Source organism: Vespa velutina, chromosome 25, assembly GCF_912470025.1.
Source record: "Vespa velutina chromosome 25, iVesVel2.1, whole genome shotgun sequence".
NCBI lineage: Eukaryota > Metazoa > Arthropoda > Insecta > Hymenoptera > Vespidae > Vespa > Vespa velutina.
This window is the reverse complement of record NC_062212.1, coordinates 2,552,045-2,569,733: the sequence shown is the minus strand read 5'-3', so window position 1 is coordinate 2,569,733 and position 17,689 is coordinate 2,552,045. Positions and strand designations below refer to the sequence as shown.

The window sequence follows — 17,689 nt, the reverse complement described above, 5'->3', positions numbered from 1 at the left end:
CGAACGAACTTTGAATTATTGTCTTATTCATTTTATTTTAATCTTTACTAAGAAAGAGAAAATGCAGAAAAAGTGATACATGGTTTCAGTGAAGTTTAGAAATGAAACTTGTAGCTAAATATTCGGCCATAATAAAAATTAAATATGAAAAACTAAGTATATATTATATGCAATAAATGGCGTAGTATATAAGGAGAAAGTTCTAACCCAAATATCTGTCTGAGATTTCCCGAATCAAAGCCGTTTAATTTTGATTTATTTTCATTCAAGAAATTATTGATTCGTACATAGGCGATAGTCTAAATTACGATTATTTTTATCCTTCATTCTTTTGCTTATCTTTTCTTCTTTTACGGAGATCCAAACGTTACAAGCAATCTAGAAAGCATAGCCCATGTGATGATAAATAGGACACAGGCGATAAGAAGTTTCAATGCTTGATGCATCAAATAAAACCTTGAAAATTTGAAAAATCAATCTTATTTGAAAGTAACTGTCAATAACAGAGGGACAATGAAGTAAAAATGCAATAAAAAAAATACCTTCGCCATTTTATACGAGCTTGTGGAAGTGTTTCAATAGGATCCTTTAAAATATATTTTCTTACACCTGTGAAGTATGTTTCAAAATAAGTATTCCAAACGAGATCCTTCATATCACAAAAGAATAATTCACGATCTTCGGGCGTCAACTTCCTCAACAATTCGTTCCATCTTTCATTCGTAAATGTTTTTTCGTTTATACAAAAATAACTAACTAGATCTGACATTTCGTGAATTTTATTATACATTCTGAGTAACCTTGAACGAAAAGGATTATCGCCAGATGAAATTTTTCGCTTTTTTATCGTTCTAATACGCTCCCTTCAGAAAATAAGATAAGAGAAATTTACCTTGGGTTTCTACCTCTGCACAAAGAGAGTATATCGATTATAAGACCTGGTAGTAAATGTAAAAAATATACGTAGAAAAGATAGATCGGCCGATATTTTGTTACTTCAAAGATGTGGCACCAAATTGCCTTTTCAGACGGTACCAATTCTCCATATGTACGTATCATTTCTATATATCTGCCGTAAGTTAATGGATTGTCATTTGATACGTAATTGTAAATGGGTATATCTTCGTTGGATCTAAAAAGATTATGTATTCATATAGACGAATTAATTTAATATTTTCTAATATCATTATTAAATTTGATCCTAAAAATATTGTTTCAAGTATGTGTCGTTACTTTCGATTATTAGCAATCTCCCATGCGCTAGCGATTATTCCATTGGCGGTTAAATCTCCAGGTACCATTTCCGCATTTATCGATTTATCGCAATAGTGAGTTCGCATTAATCCCATTAGAACACTTGTTGTAATTCCTGTTGGTCCGTACACGTTGTCGATCCATCCTTGAATAGGTTCTCGATACGTGGATATCACTAGGAATATTAAATCGATTAACATACACCACTTATTGTTTTATTCTATAAGGATTACATTACTACCAACCAATTCCTGGACGAAATATTCCAATCGGTATAGACTCAGCATGCATTTTTATAAAATTCTCTGCGACTGTTTTCGTATAAACATAAGTATTTGGCCATATTCCGAGTAATCTACAATCAAACAATTGTGTGAGTGTAATTAAGTGCACCATCTATTCATTTTATATTTTTTTATAAATAAATATGAAATTAAGCAATCGATACTCCGAGATATAAACGTACTGTGGGGTAATAGCGTCGAGCAATTTTTCATTTATACAGTCCACCAAATTTATCAACTTGTCGGGATCTATCGGTGGGTCATAAAATTTCTCCTCAAGTGGAATATGAAAACAATTAGAATAAGCCGTTGATACATGCACAACACTCTGCAATTTTAAGGATAACAAAGAATTGTTAAAGTCAGATTTTGAAAGACTGTGATTGTTATTAATACGTATACAGAAGACAAAGATGGCACCTTCAGTTTTGGCATTTCTTTGGACAAATTTATTATATCCTTTACACTTCCAACGTTGATTTCTGTCGCCAATTTTATTTTCTCGTTGAACTTAACGGTTGCGGCGACATGAAAAATAATTGAGACCTCGCGTATTAATTTAGCTCTATCGATCATTGAGATATCGAGATTCGGCAATCTACAATCGCCCTTGATTGGGACTATACGATTGTGGAATGTTGGTTGTTTCTCTCTCAAAGTGGAAAATAACTGGAAAGTTGACAGAGTTGTAAATATTTTCTCTCTCACATTCGTTATGACAGGAAAACGACATTTTGCGAATTTTTTCACGTTATGATAGATCAGTACTTTGTTTCTCAATTTTCTTTATTTTATATACCAATTATATTATTTAATAGAAAGAGATAATTTCAAAGTTGAATCAAATGTAAAATAATAATTTACTAATCCATGTAATAGATATAATAACTCAATGAATCTAATGCATGGAAATAAGATATATTAACTCACAGAATTTTCAATTAGTTCTTTCATGCGTTGATGCAGACTTTTTCCTTTTTTTGTACGTATCAAAAGATAAATGCAACTGATACCGGGACATTCTCTTAACAATTTCTCGATCAATAACTTTCCTATAAATCCTGTTCCACCAGTTATAAAAATACTTTGACCACTGTAAAATTTTTGAATGGGTGTAAGTTCGTAATTATCCTCGATGGGTTGAATATATACAGGTGCATATTTAGTTTCCGTAGCATCTCTCAAAGAACTTTCCGATAGGGCTATTTCTTGTTCACCTCTTTCTGGCACTACATCTATCATATTTGCTTCTCTAAATCGATCTGTAAACATAAACATAAACGAAAATGTAGAAATCTTGTCTGTTTCTCTATCGTATTTATTTATTTTAATCATTTAAACGATAATGCAAATAAATTCAAGTGTCCGTTGAAAATACTATAATCGAACGTTTGATTATCATTAACACAATCTTTATTCCGATAGGTTTGCTCTTTCTATCTTAATATCGATTATTAAAAGGCATTCATGGTATCTATTACTCGTCCTAATATATATCTATAATTTAAAATAGACAATTTCGTTATGATAGAAAATGATCGATAATTGGTGTCTTCAATTCGAAAGGGAAAAATATCACGTAACATCTAAGAAAGAAACATTACATATATTACTATTAATTGCTTCATGATATTCTTTTTTATCTAGTTCAAGGTAAAAAAAAACGTTTCAATTGCACATGTATCGTTCAACCTGCCGCTTAATAATGTGTAATAAGTGAACATCAAAGAACAAGTTATACGAGAAAAATCAATTGAGTCTTCGATTGCGATCATTTTTCTATACTAATCTACGTATAATTTTTCGAGTACTACGCAAACAGAGCAATGTGTGATATTCCTTGTTAATAAAATGATACGAAATTCTATCAACTAGAAAAATTTTTTAATCTTCCTTCGTTCAAACAGGAAAAAAATATTTATTATGATTCTTGGAGAAATTTTTTCAATATTTGATAAAAGATAAGTGCAAAAACGTTAAAAGTTAGTCTATATAAAACTAAAGTGGACAATATAAAAACCGACAAAAAAGAGTGTCAGGAAATTTACGGTAGATAACTACATTACTTATTCCGTCTTAACAATGTTTATGTCAGATAAAAATATTTTTGATCGACCCACTAACGAAAGAATAATCAAAACTGACAATTTTTTGGTCAATTATTACCTCCTAATTTTATTTCCCTGTTTATAAATATTTATTTACGTATTTATTCTTTTATTCAAATGGTCGAAGGATCATTATCTAATTAAATGTTTAAAACGCTGTTAAATAAAAAGTTTCGTAATTGCAAAATCCATGATTATTGTGAATAATCTGATATCATCACATATGAATATATCAGTGTTTTTCCGAAATGGAAAAGTACTAAAGTAATACATAATGCGTAGTGAAAAATGTTTATTACGTCTCTCAAAGTATCTTTGAAATGAATATCATTCATTGTTATGACCTTCCACCATAATTAGTTATCACTATACTTTCTCTTTTATTCATGGAGAATAGAGAAATATGATTTCTAATTTTAATCAGGTTTAACCGGATTTTAAATTATTTGTAAAATAAATCATCACGATGCGTCTTAATGAAACGAGTGAAAGGAAAATTACCTATAGTAAATATTTTCTGTATTTTTATGTTAATTGTCGTGTATCTCTCATAAAAAGTCTTTAATCATTTTAAATTCGTCAAGTTTTGAGTTATGATCTAATGTAGAATATTGTCTCCGAATATAATAACATCCTCCTTTCTTCATTTGCTTGTTTTATTTTCTCCTTTGATCTTTATATTAAAAATATAAATATAAATATTAGTAAAAATAAAAATTTTCTGTATTAAAGTATTACATGAATATTTAAAAAATGTTTGTATTGCCAAATTGTAATCGTAATAATTGTGATTTATTAATTTAATTGTTTAAATTATAATATATTAATTAAAATTTTTCTTATTCATTTAAATTTTGATTATACAAAAATATTTAATATTTTAAAAATTATGAAAAATTTGGTAGTAGTTAATTATTACGGGCCATTTAAATGATCGGTTTAGCAGTATCTCATTACAATTAGAGTGCAATATTTTGCAGCTAGTTTTTTTTATTTTGTTAAATTATGATAATATCTAAATAACTGAAAAAATATTTCGCATGACTGCGTGTAACTCAAAAAGTTTTTTTATACTTTTTCCAATGTAGACTTGGAATTTGTTGAATTATCATAGAGGAATATGACTAAATCTTTATAACATATTTTATAATTATGAATTTTTAATGCAAATTTACATAAACTTAACTTAGTTTTAAAAGTACTTTCCGTTTTGCACAATTAAAATTGACGCACATTCATCGAAGTTATAAACGTTTTTCTCTTGTGTTCCTGCAATTTTTAGATGCTACACGAAAGAAGGGCATTCTTGCACTTAATTATAAAGTCTAGTAGAAGTATGTAGCCCTTTCCCTCTACCTTTCAATAACGAACGAAAACTCTACATTTCATGATTAAATTTCGAAGTATTGGTTATATGTTTATTATAATGCTTAGGTAATATATCTAATTTAAAATGATTTATTTCCCTATTTTCTGTATTTCTTCATTGTACTCATTGATTTTTAGTATTATAACCTTTTCTTTTTATTTTTCATTTATTTCTAAAACTAATTCGATAATTCTATTAACTCTATGAATAATTATGAACGGTAACGAGATGAAATTATTCAACGAAAAATTGTTGAGAAATAAGCACGTCATCAGATTCATTTAACTTTTGATATTTTCGAAAATTAGTAAAGAACGTGCTTCCATGCATGAAGAAACTCATGGAAGATTCGAATAATGAGTTGTTTACTTGTGATCGATTATTATTTCCTACTAATATCTAATAATATAATTAAATTATCTATATATGATATCACTCTGATTAAATTCTGAGATTCCCTGTTACCACTAGAAACGGTATTTAAAATTTAATATTTAGTACATGTAAAGAGGAAAAAATTGATAAATAAATTTTGTACTATGATACACGTTGAACATGTTAGAAGTTGTAAACTTTTTTGTTGTTTTTCACGTAATAATACTTATTTATGATGCGTATGTGAAAAAAAACGGAAAGATTCACAACTCTTTCAATGTATGATTTCCACAGTTGTTTTTCACGCAGAAGAATAGACATTCAGAATTCCGACAATTTGCCGAATCTCGATATCTCAATGGTCGATAGAACTATACGTATACGCGAGGTCCCGGTTGTTTTCTATGTTGCTTCGACTGTGAGATGCAATAAAAAAATGAAGTCGATGTCAGCTATTAGCGTTTGAAGTCAATAATTTTATATTATTTCAATTTGCATTAAATTATTCGATTAATATTGTCCTAGGAGAAAATATTATTTGTATGCTATTTCATTTCTTTTCTATATACACGCAAGCACGATTATACAAATTTATCGATAGTATTAAAAGAGATCGAATGCAAATTCAATTCAAAAAGAAGCAAAAAATTTAACCGGTTAACAAAAAATATTAGTAATCTCTTCTTGTAAGTGCGCTCGAAAACTTGCGGATAAGTAAAAAAAAGAGTGAGAAATATAGGCAAGAGAAAAGATAAAATGATCTACTTAACCGAATGCACTAAATAAACTATTATGTATATCTATGTACATATATAAACTCGAACAAGTCGTTTGCATCAATTAATTTAATATTTTTGAATTTATTTTTCAACGGGTAGTGTAAACTTTTGTATAATGTAGAAATACCTTTTGGATTTTTATTCTTTTTGGAATTTGATCCCATTTCAGATCCAAATCTATAATTGGCAATTGTATTGTATTTAACGATACATATTTAATAGTATAATATAATAATATGATAGTAAATAATGAAATATAAAATATAAATGTTAAATATAGTAAATAATATGGTAGAAATAATATATAGTAAAAAATATAATAGAATGCAGAATACGAAGAAAATGAATGAATGATTGTGATTTTTCCCTCGTACTCGTCATCCGTTATATGACATTCATTTATAGCCATGCGCGATAATTACGAGAAAAAAATTTTTTTCATTATCAAATATTAATATATTTTAATGTAATATTAATTTGATTAATATTTTGTAATTAATTAATATAGTAGACTTGAACGAACCTTGTGAACCTAATCTTGAGTCATTTTCAACGCAAAAATGCAGTAAAAAATTTAAACTAAACAAATAATTGTTAAAATATTTTAATAAATAAGACATAGGTAAATTCGCAATATGAATAAATATAACATTTTGGAAAATAGTTTAGTGTCAATTTAAAATCGAATTGTCTTTTGTTAAATAATTCTCACGATAATAATTAGTATAATTTATAAACATAATAATTATAAAGTTTTAGTATGACAATAACGTTTACTATTATTGCGAATTGATCGTTGCATTTTTCAAAATGGAAATATTATTATTAACAATTATCTTTACGTTTCACTTGATATTGAGTATGTAAATTTATGGAAATGCAAAGCGTTAGAGAAATGATCCTGATCATTTGTTTATTTCATATTTTCTCTGTATTCTTGCATTTTATAATATTGTTTAATGGTATAAGTATCACTGAAATACAATACAAATGCCAATTATAGAGTTTCATTTCAATTGGGATCGAGTGCAATTAGAAAAAGAAAATAAAAGCGAACAATCACTCTTTCGAAAGTATTTCCACATTGCAAGTAATTATAACTGCACGTGGTACGAATATTCAAAATTGATAAATATCTATGTTCATAAATCTAAGCTACAATATTTTATAAAATATACGAGCTCAATCGCACAGATTATGCAACCTTTTTCTTCTCATCATCTGTCACACTTTTCTTTTTTTTTAAATAACCATTAAAAATATCCGACTGTTTGTAATCGAGTCGATTTAAAAATTATCGAAATTCATTATTATTCAAATAATGTCAATATATATCAATAACGATAAATGAACGATAGAGAAATATTACAAAAAACTAATTAATAAATTAAGCGTGCGTTATTTCTTTTTTTATTAGATTTCAAGATTAAGATAGATTGATTGTTAATAATATATGCAGGAGATTGAAAGATTCATTTAATATGTTAATCATACATATTCATTATATTTTTTGTCGGTTATGAGAAAATATGTTACTTTTATTTTGTTTACAATATCTCCTTTCTTTTTCTTTCATTTTTTTTTTACTCTGATTGAATAACTTCACAAAATTTGTCCTAATGTTTTCAATTATTCAGTTCGATTGTAAGATGTTAGCACTCGAATAATCGTTCTAGATCAAATTATATAACGGTTATTGCGACAATTCAAATGTTTCTAACGATTACATGTTTGAGCAAATTTCATTTAAAATTAAGTCATCGGGGTTGTATAATTGTTTTATAGAAAGAAAAAAAAATAATGTGGTACGTATACGGTACGTATAATAAATTAAGGGAGGCATTATTTATTTGTAAATTCTGTCAAGTTTCTTTTCATAGGGGTGATTTTTTTTATTGGTACCGCACTTTGCTTAAATACTAAATGATAATAATTATATATATATAGGCAATCTAAATTTCTTTTACTTGATTTGATTTTTTTTCACTGATTTTCGTGAACTTAATTATTCGTGGCTTTAGTCATCTCTGGTATATATGAAGAATTTTGAACGTAAACCACTTTAGTCGATCATAATATATTAGAAAATTTTATAGTGAGCAACTATAGTCACCCATGGTAGCGAAAACAATTAATATAATATTCTTAATAATATTCAAGTATTAAGAATCTATTCAAGGATGGATTTATAATGTACACAGAACAATAGGAATTACAGCAGGTGCTGGAATGGGATTAATAGAAACTAATCATCAGGATGGATTGATAAAAGTGAACTTAATGTCCGGAGTTTTGATGATCGAACCGCTAATCATTAATGGTTGATATATCGCACAAATTAGCAACGAAAGATCGTGAATACTTTTTTTTCCTTTTATGAAGGACTTTGTTTTTGAAGGATATTTATTTTCAAACGTATCTCTTAAAGAATCTCATTGAAATGCATCTACATGTTTGTGTAAAACAACAGAGATATCTTCTTTCTTGCATTTTACGTTCACTATCGCTTTCTAATGATATTTATTTTTCGAATTTTCAATGCTTTAATGAAAGCATCAAATATTGAAATTCCTTATTGCCTGTATCTTCTTCATAATTACATGATTTCGCGGCTTATCGTAATGTTCAGATTTTCGTGAAAGAAACAAGATTGTCAACGAAGATGAAGAGGAAAGAATAATTTTAATTCTTGTTCTTGTCAAAATGCGGATCAATGAGTTCTCTTATTTAAGGGATTTTGTTTAAAATATAAATTTTATGAAAAATTATAACTTCAGTGGTGGTACGGGAGGAAGGTTACAATTATAATTATTTGGGTATTTTTATTCATAAAAGTTTGATCGGATATTTTTTTTCTCATTAATTAACTTATTTATTACGTATAAAAAGATATCCCGCCGTATTTTTAAAAAATTAAATATTTTTATATAATTATATAAAAATATTTCCTGCATAAATTTAAATCGTAAATCATGTAAAAGGAAATATTTTTTGAAAACTATATTTGTTCTTCGATATTTATTGGAAGGCAATGAAAATTAGCATGGAATTAATAATGCAATAATTATGCGTCAGGTTAATAAATACATAAATACATTGAAGTTATTATTGGCGAGTTTTTATTTCGAATATTCCTTATCATTTTCACCGTGATAAATTGATTGGTATTTTTTGTTTACAGTTATTTTAGATTTAAATAATTCGAGCAAAAACTTAAAAATGAAGTGTTGACCTTTAGAATTGTTACACCTTCAGATCGTGTTGGATATGCTGAATAAATAGTAGAGGGGAACAATATTAAGCTGCTTCTATCTGATTTTATAGTTTAGTGTAAAAGTGAACTCTGTTCGAGTATATACACCTATCGTGAGTACGGAAGGAAAGTACGTTTGTGTTTAAGTTATTAAGTACGTTAATAATCTTTTTTAAAGTACATACGCAATTTCAATTCATAATTGGAAAATACCTGTGAAAGACAGTAAAATTTGTGTATATATGAAAAAAAAAAATATTACAATTATTAAAGAATATATTTACGATTATGCGTGATATTACGCGAAAATAATAGTCAGTGGGAGTGAAACAATCACGATACTTCGTTTATATTTTTCGTATCTTTTTATTATATTATTTTGTAACATATTATACTGTTATGAACATTTCTTTTCTGAAATTTTACATTATTATAAAATATTATATTATATAATTTTATTATATTAATTTGCAAGTACCATTAAATATAATACAAATATAAACTATATATTTAACATTTTATAAGGAATTAAAAGTAAAAAACAAGCATAGAATCGCATTTTCAAAACGGATATTCAAAATTATATTCTATTCAAGATTATGTATTCAATATTGTATATTATAATATACAAACGACACTATTGTAGAAAGATCGTTTTCTGAATTATATGAATTACATAACCTTTTCTTTTTTCCTATTATATGCCGCTGTTTCTTTTTTTTCTTCTCCAGTAAATCGATAGTTCGACTGTTTAATTACATCGATTTGAAATTTATCGAAGCTTGATTATTATTTAAATATTATGTTTTTTAATTGAATTTTGAGATGATAAATCAAGAATAGAGAGAAAACTATCGAAAAATTTGGCGTAAGATTTGAAAACAAAAAAGATAATGGTTGTATAACTTGAGCGATTGTTTTTCTTTTTTTGCTTTTTTTATCGAACAATGTCTCAAAACGGTAGACCGAAAATAAGATACCTATTTATTATAGATATAGATATGTATCTTATATTGCTTACATACTTATTGTGGATAAATTTCGACGAACCAATGTCACAATCGACTCTCACTCGCCTCATAACGCATTGTGTCAATTGATTTTTTTTCGAATAAATTCAAGACAAGCCAAAAAGGTGAAAAATTGCTTCTTTGATCATAATCATAATAGATTATAGAAGAAAATATATTGTAATAAACAATTAAAATGTAGATTTATTGGAGGATATTTTGTCAACCGTATTTAACATTCTTTATTTCACATTATTACTTTTTATACGTTCGCATCTCAGAAAAGTAGTATATAGGTATATATACACCAACGTGCTTACCATGAATATATATTTTATAATTGGAAGTGATCGTGGTCGTGTGGCCAAATGAATATAAAGATAAAAAAAAAGAAGCAGTTAGAAAAAAATGCGTTAGAATAAAAAAATGCGTCAATAGTAATCGACAGTACAATTTATAATGTTTTTCAGAAGACATTTCAGCTTCGTTGCGTTAGCATATATACTCTTACGTTAAGATTATAAAATTATCAGTTTTCTTTTCAGAAGCGGATTAAAAAAATCCGTCCGAAAGAGAAAATTATGATATAAATTTTAAAAAATGTCTAATTCACGCTTACTTTTATAGATCGATTTGGAAAAGTAGAAAAGATGAAACCGCTGTTAGAAGAGTGTGACCAAGAAGTGGCCTTTGATTCAACAGTTGGAACATCACATCGTCCGTCAAAATAATCGACGAGCTTACACCTATTCAAAAGTTTTACGACGATGAAAGTGTATTTTTGACTGGCGGAACCGGATTCATGGGAAAATTATTAATCGAGAAATTGTTAAGAGGATGTTCTGGCATCAGATGCATTTATATTTTGATACGTTCGAAAAAAGGGAAAAATGTTCTTGAACGCTTGGATGAACTTATGGAAGATTCGGTTAGTTGTTTATTATTTCTATATTTTCTTTGATTGTTATATATTAGATTCTGTATTTATTAAATAATCTATACAGGGTGTCTTATTTATTTTGAAAAATTGGAACATCTTGTGAGAGGTCCAACCTAAAAAAGAAGGTTTTTGTACGGATTTGTTTAATGCGAAGGGATACACCATGTTCTAATTCCTTTTTAAGCATGTTAAGCGTTGGGAGAATTTCGAAGTCAAATTCATTTTTTTAAATCGAACTATATAACAGCTTTTTGATAGTTGGATTGATATAAATTCATGTTGAATTATATGCAATATAACAGTCAGAAACTAGTAATATATATTTGTATTCCTTATTATTTAAGATCTCACGAATTTATAATGTAATTTATAATATTTTATAATAATAAATGACTTCATATAGAAAGTCGTCGAATTCGTCTTAAAAAATCATCGAGCCGTGAAAAAAGAATATATATTTCTATTAAAAAAATGAGTTTAGCTGTAAAATTTTCCATATCGTTCGATTTATAATAAATAAATTTGGCACAATCCAATGTTTCCGATCATACCAAACAAATCTCTTCAAAAATTTTTTTGCTCGCTTCAGTCTCTCAAGTTTCAATTATTTGAGATAAATTGAATACCTTGTATATACTTGCTAGATATATGAAACAAGAGATTAATAAATAAATTATTAGTTTAATGTACTTTGAACATGTACAAAGTCTTCTAATGCTATTTATTTTTTTATGACATTTATTTAAACGAAGTGGACGAAATTTACAACTTTATTCGTTTTCTAGTTATTTTCCAAGTTAAAGAAAGTAGAACTAAAATTCCGGAAACGAATAGTCGCAATCAAGGGAGATTGTAGCTTGCCAAATCTCGGTATTGCCAAAATTGATAGAGTTATACTCGTACACGAAGTATCAATTGTTTTCAATGTCATCGCGACCGTGAGATTCAATGAAGAAATGAAAGCGGCGATAGCTATTATCATCCAAAGTCTAAGGGATTTGATAAATTTGTCCAAAGAAATGCTAAATCTGAAGGTACCATCTTTATCCTATATATACTTACTAATGACTATCAAGATCTTTCAAGGAAGATATTGACTTTTGTAAATGTTCGTTATTTTTGATAATTTAGAGTTTCGTACGCGTATCAACGGCTTATGCTAATTGTCTTCATAATCCGATTAAAGAGATATTTTATGATCCACCCATGGATGGGGACAAGTTGATTGATCTGATGAATTCTTTGGATGAAAAATTGCTCAATGACATTACACCGCGGTACATTTAGATTTCCAAATAATAATTCTTTTTACTTATTTCACATTTATTTACAAAAAAAAAAGAATTTAAGAATTTGTATTATGCATTAATTAATAATGCATAATATATACACGAAATCAGCCGCTGAAGATATAATACGGAAGCATGCTAAATCGATACCGATTGGAATCTTTCGTCCTGCAATTAGTTGCCAGTAATATAGTTTTTGTAGAATAATACAATAAATAATGTATATTAATTAACGTAATATTTTTAATAATATCAACGTATCAAGAACCTTTTCCAAGATGGATCGACAATATGAACGAACCAGTAGGAATTACTGCAGGCATTTTAATGGGATTAATGAGAACTCATTATTGTGATGGGTCGTTAAAAATAAACTTGGTGTCCGGAGATCTAACTATAAATGGTCTAATTGCGAGTGCCTGGGACATTGCAAATAATCATCGATAGGTTCAAATGATTTCGTTTACACGGAAATAGTATTTTCACGATCGAATTTTATAATGATTTTAGAAAAAAATATATTATATCCTCTTTATTCGAATCGATAATGTTTCTGATTCAGCGATGATGTTCCCATTTATAATTACATATCTGAAGATAATGTAATCACTTACAACAGACTGAAGGAAATATTATTTAAATACGCACAATTAATGCCGTCTAAGGAAGCAATTTGATACTATTGTTTAAACATGACGAAATACCGGCCGGTCTATTTATTCTACGTTTATTTTCTACATTTACTACCAGCTTTTATAATTGATACGATCGCATTGTGTTTATATAAACGGCCAAGGTAAATTTCTCTGATCTTATTCTCTGGACGAAAGGCATTAGAACGAAAAAAAGGGAGAAAAATTTTATACTGATGATAATATTATTCGTTCAAGATTACTCAGAATGTATAATAAAATATACAAAATGTCGGATAATCTTGATTATTTTTCTACAAATGAATGGAACTTTACAAATGAAAGATGAAACGAATTGACGAGGAATTTAATGCCTGCGGATGACAAATTGTTCTTTTGTAAAAAAGCTCGATTGGGATAGCTACTTTCAAACTTATATCCTAGGGATAAGAATGTACATTTGAAAGGATTTCATTGATACGCTTCTGCAAGCTCGTATAAAATGGTAAAGGTATCTTCTTTCCTTCATTTTTATATTATTGTTTATCTGTCATTAATATTAATTTCTAAATGATACTTATTTTTCGAATTTTCAAGACTCTATTGGATGCATCAAATATTGAAATTTATTATCGCCTATTTTTTTCTTATGATCGCATGAGCTATGGTTTCCGGACTACTTGTAACGTTCAGATCATCGTAAAAGAAGCATAAAAGTGAAAGAAAATGAAGAGAAAATAATAATCATAATTTAAGTTTTCATGTATATACAAATCAATTATTTCTCATATTTGATGGATTTTAATTAAACGATATGGCGAAGAGGAAGGAGTAAATTAGTATTTTTTATTTGTAATCTTTCAACAGATATTTGGGTTTTTCTTTTTTGCATTTACTCTACTACTTATTATTTACAAATAATATACTTATCTATGATGTAGTTTGGATGGATATGACGAAATAAATATCATTCACAAAATATATATATATATAATAATATATATATTATTGTGACTATTGCAAGTCTGTTTTAAAATAAATTTATAAAATGCTATAGATCGTACTGTTTTTCTTCATAAATATTATAAAATATTTTTCATGAATTAAAGAAACAGTATATGCTTTTAACTTTTCCTTCTATTTCGTGATGCTGGAACAATGAATATTTCGAAGTGGTAAAAATAACTTTGTTTGCAATGCAATTAGATATCCCACAACATTTTGTATCATGAATGTGCATAGACTGCTTGGAAATAAAATCTTTTTGTACTTTCCTTACCTTTTCAACAATCGCATATGTTTCTAATTAGTAAGCTCGCAGTTGAATAATTTACCGCTTACTTCAAAATTTCTCAGAAAAATATTAATTTGTTAACAAATTATAGCAGTTTCTTCGGATTTAACGTGTTGGAAAATAATGACATATTATCCTGTATTTAAGTGAATTAAAGCATTAAATGAATTTTCACATAACAGTACTTTCTAATTTTCACAAAAACCAATAAAATTACGATTTTCTAAATGCATAACCATATAAATTTTACTTACTTATAGAATTATTTTTCATAATACTTTAAATGAATTTTCACAAAACAGTACTTTCTAATTTTCACAAAAACCAATAAAATTACGATTTTTTAAATTCATATCTATATAAATTTTACTTACTTTTAGGATTATTTTTCATAGGGTAGAATTAAATTAATGCGCTTTTAAAAAAATTATGAAAGTTTGAAATAAACGTTCCTTCCTTTCTCTTACTTTGGAAAGAGATGTTGCTCGAACGAAGTCTATCTTTGCACTGAAGCAGTACCCCTCTACTTTCAATTTTAAACTCAATATTTTTTTTAACAACCTTGTTTCTTTTACGCATGATCGAAAGTAAGTAGCCTGAAAAAAAAATAGAAGGTAATAACTGGTTATAACAAGCTTTTCTTTTTAATACATACAATGAGGCCATAAAAATTCGAAAAACAAGACTCATTTAAAAATGGTTGTCAACGATAAATGAGCATTCAAGAAAGAAAAAAAAAAACAGTTGTATTTATCATTTTATATAAGATTATAAAAGTATTTCAATAAGATTATTTAAGAAACATATCTTATGCTCAGAAGATACGATAATTATGGAGTACTTAAATATTATAAATGATATCATTTAGAAACAATTCATTCACCGATCATTACTTGTTAACTTTCTTTTCGGTTCATTCCATTTATTCATATACTTTCATTTGATCGTAGAAAAATGATCGATTACATTCAATATTTTGTGATAATCATTCAAAAGTTTGGAATCAATTTATATAGAATGATTACATTGTAAGTATACTCAATAAAATTGTACTCCTTTTGAATAATAATCGAAATCCCTGAAATGAAACTTGATTCTCCTAATAAATAAATAATTTAAGATATGTCACATATTATGTTACATAATCGAATATTAATTAAGAATTTAAATAAAGTAGAAATAATTATTATTATAAAAAATAAATAATTTAAGATGTCATATATTATACTATATAAATAAATTTTTTATGAATATTCTTATTATAATTAAGAATGTGATTGGGTAATTACCTTATAAATTATAACTGATAAATAATTAATATTTATTTAAAATTAAAATTGTAAGATATTTAATTATTTTAGAATCTTATGTTTAATTAAATATTAAGTGGAATTTAAAAAGTAAGAAGATTATTGAAATAAAGAATATTTTTTTAATTAAAAAAGAAATATTTAAAAATAAGAATTTAATTATAACATAATATAATGTATAAATAATTAATTAATGTATATATTTAAATTATAGAATATATTTATTAATTAATTATTATTATTTATATATGTTAATAAATTTTATTATATTTTAAAATTGACTCAGATTCGCAAGTACATCTTGCACTTGATCTTATCTTTAAAAAATCAAGGATCCATCTTTTGGATTAGTCATTGAATGAGAAACCCATACAAAACTATCTTTCAAGTGAGTAATTTAATTCTCTTTCAAGGAAGTGATTACGCTCTTTTGATTTTATTTCTGTTTTTCTCAATTGATTTCGTGTAAACATAAAAGTTCGTTCATATTGTAAATATTCTAAAATCAAAAATATTAATATATTTTATACAATGAAAGATAAACGTACTCTAATCTAAATAAAATAATAAAACAAATCTTTTGAAGAGTCGATCGTACTTTTTATCTCAGTTTCATATTTCTTCATTTAAATATTTTAAAAGAATATTAATAATATTTCCTCACGATATAATTAATAATATATTTAATAATATATTCTCATAATTTTAATAATATAATGATATATTCTTATAAATTTTTCAATTTAGATTATATACGTGGAATATACAAAATTAGTAATCGAGAATGTTATGACAAATAATCTAGAAAGTATACACAGAAAAATTGCTTAGGTCAATGTTTAGTATATCGTATATGAGCCATCGTGTCGTTCAATTCGTCGTCAGTAATGGAATTATCCTTAAATACATAATTATCAACATGAATATCTTCGTTGAATCTGAAAGATCAGATCTATCGGTATGAATTAATTTAATTGTTTCCAATCTTTATTTATTTCGATTAAGAAAATATTATTTAAAAGTATGACATGAGATCATTGCACTATTTACATTTGATTATTTACATGTTATCAATCCATTCTCGATATGTAAATATTACAAAAAATGTTACATCAATTAACATACATCATTTATTGCTTTCTTTTACAATAATTACTATTAATCAATTCCTGGATGAAATATTTCAATCGGTATCATGTCAGCATTCTTGGACACCTGTCATTCTGAGCATTTGATTTCGTATGTAACGTAAGTATTCGGTCATATTTCAAGTAATACGAAATTAAAAAATTGTATCAGTGTATTATTAATTAACGCGTATCATCTATTTTTTTTTAAATATATTTTTATATTAATAAATGTAAAAATAATATAAAAGATTTATACTTGGAGATAATAAACGTTCTGCGTTGTATTATCGTCGAGCGATTTTTCGTCCATAGAATCAATCAAATTGATCAATTTGTCGGACTGTAGCAATTAATTAGCATAATCCGTGAATACATGAACGAAATTCTGAAATATTAATAATAACGGATATTTGCTAATGTCAGAATTTTCATTGAAAAATTCAATTTTTGACATTTACTTGAACAAATTTATCGCATCCTTCAAACCTCGAACATGTAATTAGCTATCGCTAATTACATTTTTTTTGTTGAACTTGACAATCGTAGGGACATTAAGATGAATTGAAAGCTCTCAATCATGATTATAATATTTCAGAATTTTAATGGATTTTCACTCAACGTGAAAAATAACTGAAAAGAACAACACATTGAAATAATTGCAA

At 26.7% G+C, this 17,689-nt stretch overlaps 2 protein-coding genes across 2 annotated transcripts; one reads left to right on the top strand and one right to left on the bottom strand.

The window, feature by feature from the left end:
• Window positions 1–284: 284 nt before the first annotated feature.
• LOC124957237 (fatty acyl-CoA reductase wat-like) lies at window positions 285–6,578 on the bottom strand. The gene is made up of 13 exons (XM_047514076.1): window positions 6,505–6,578; window positions 6,199–6,346; window positions 4,880–4,931; window positions 4,721–4,776; window positions 4,298–4,319; window positions 2,469–2,800; window positions 1,959–2,207; window positions 1,721–1,866; window positions 1,500–1,609; window positions 1,234–1,429; window positions 893–1,132; window positions 543–800; window positions 285–456 (listed from the first exon to the last, which is right to left on the bottom strand). Exons 1-13 carry the CDS (start codon window positions 6,576–6,578, stop codon window positions 351–353), a joined length of 1,989 nt encoding a protein of 662 aa, XP_047370032.1. The 3' UTR covers window positions 285–350.
• A 581-nt stretch (window positions 6,579–7,159) lies between these two features.
• On the top strand, window positions 7,160–13,108 carry LOC124957236 (fatty acyl-CoA reductase wat-like). The gene is made up of 8 exons (XM_047514075.1): window positions 7,160–7,259; window positions 8,349–8,489; window positions 8,947–8,985; window positions 11,060–11,093; window positions 11,135–11,360; window positions 12,170–12,406; window positions 12,504–12,649; window positions 12,940–13,108. The coding sequence occupies exons 1-8, from the start codon at window positions 7,160–7,162 to the stop codon at window positions 13,106–13,108; spliced, it is 1,092 nt and encodes a 363-aa protein (XP_047370031.1).
• Window positions 13,109–17,689: the final 4,581 nt, after the last annotated feature.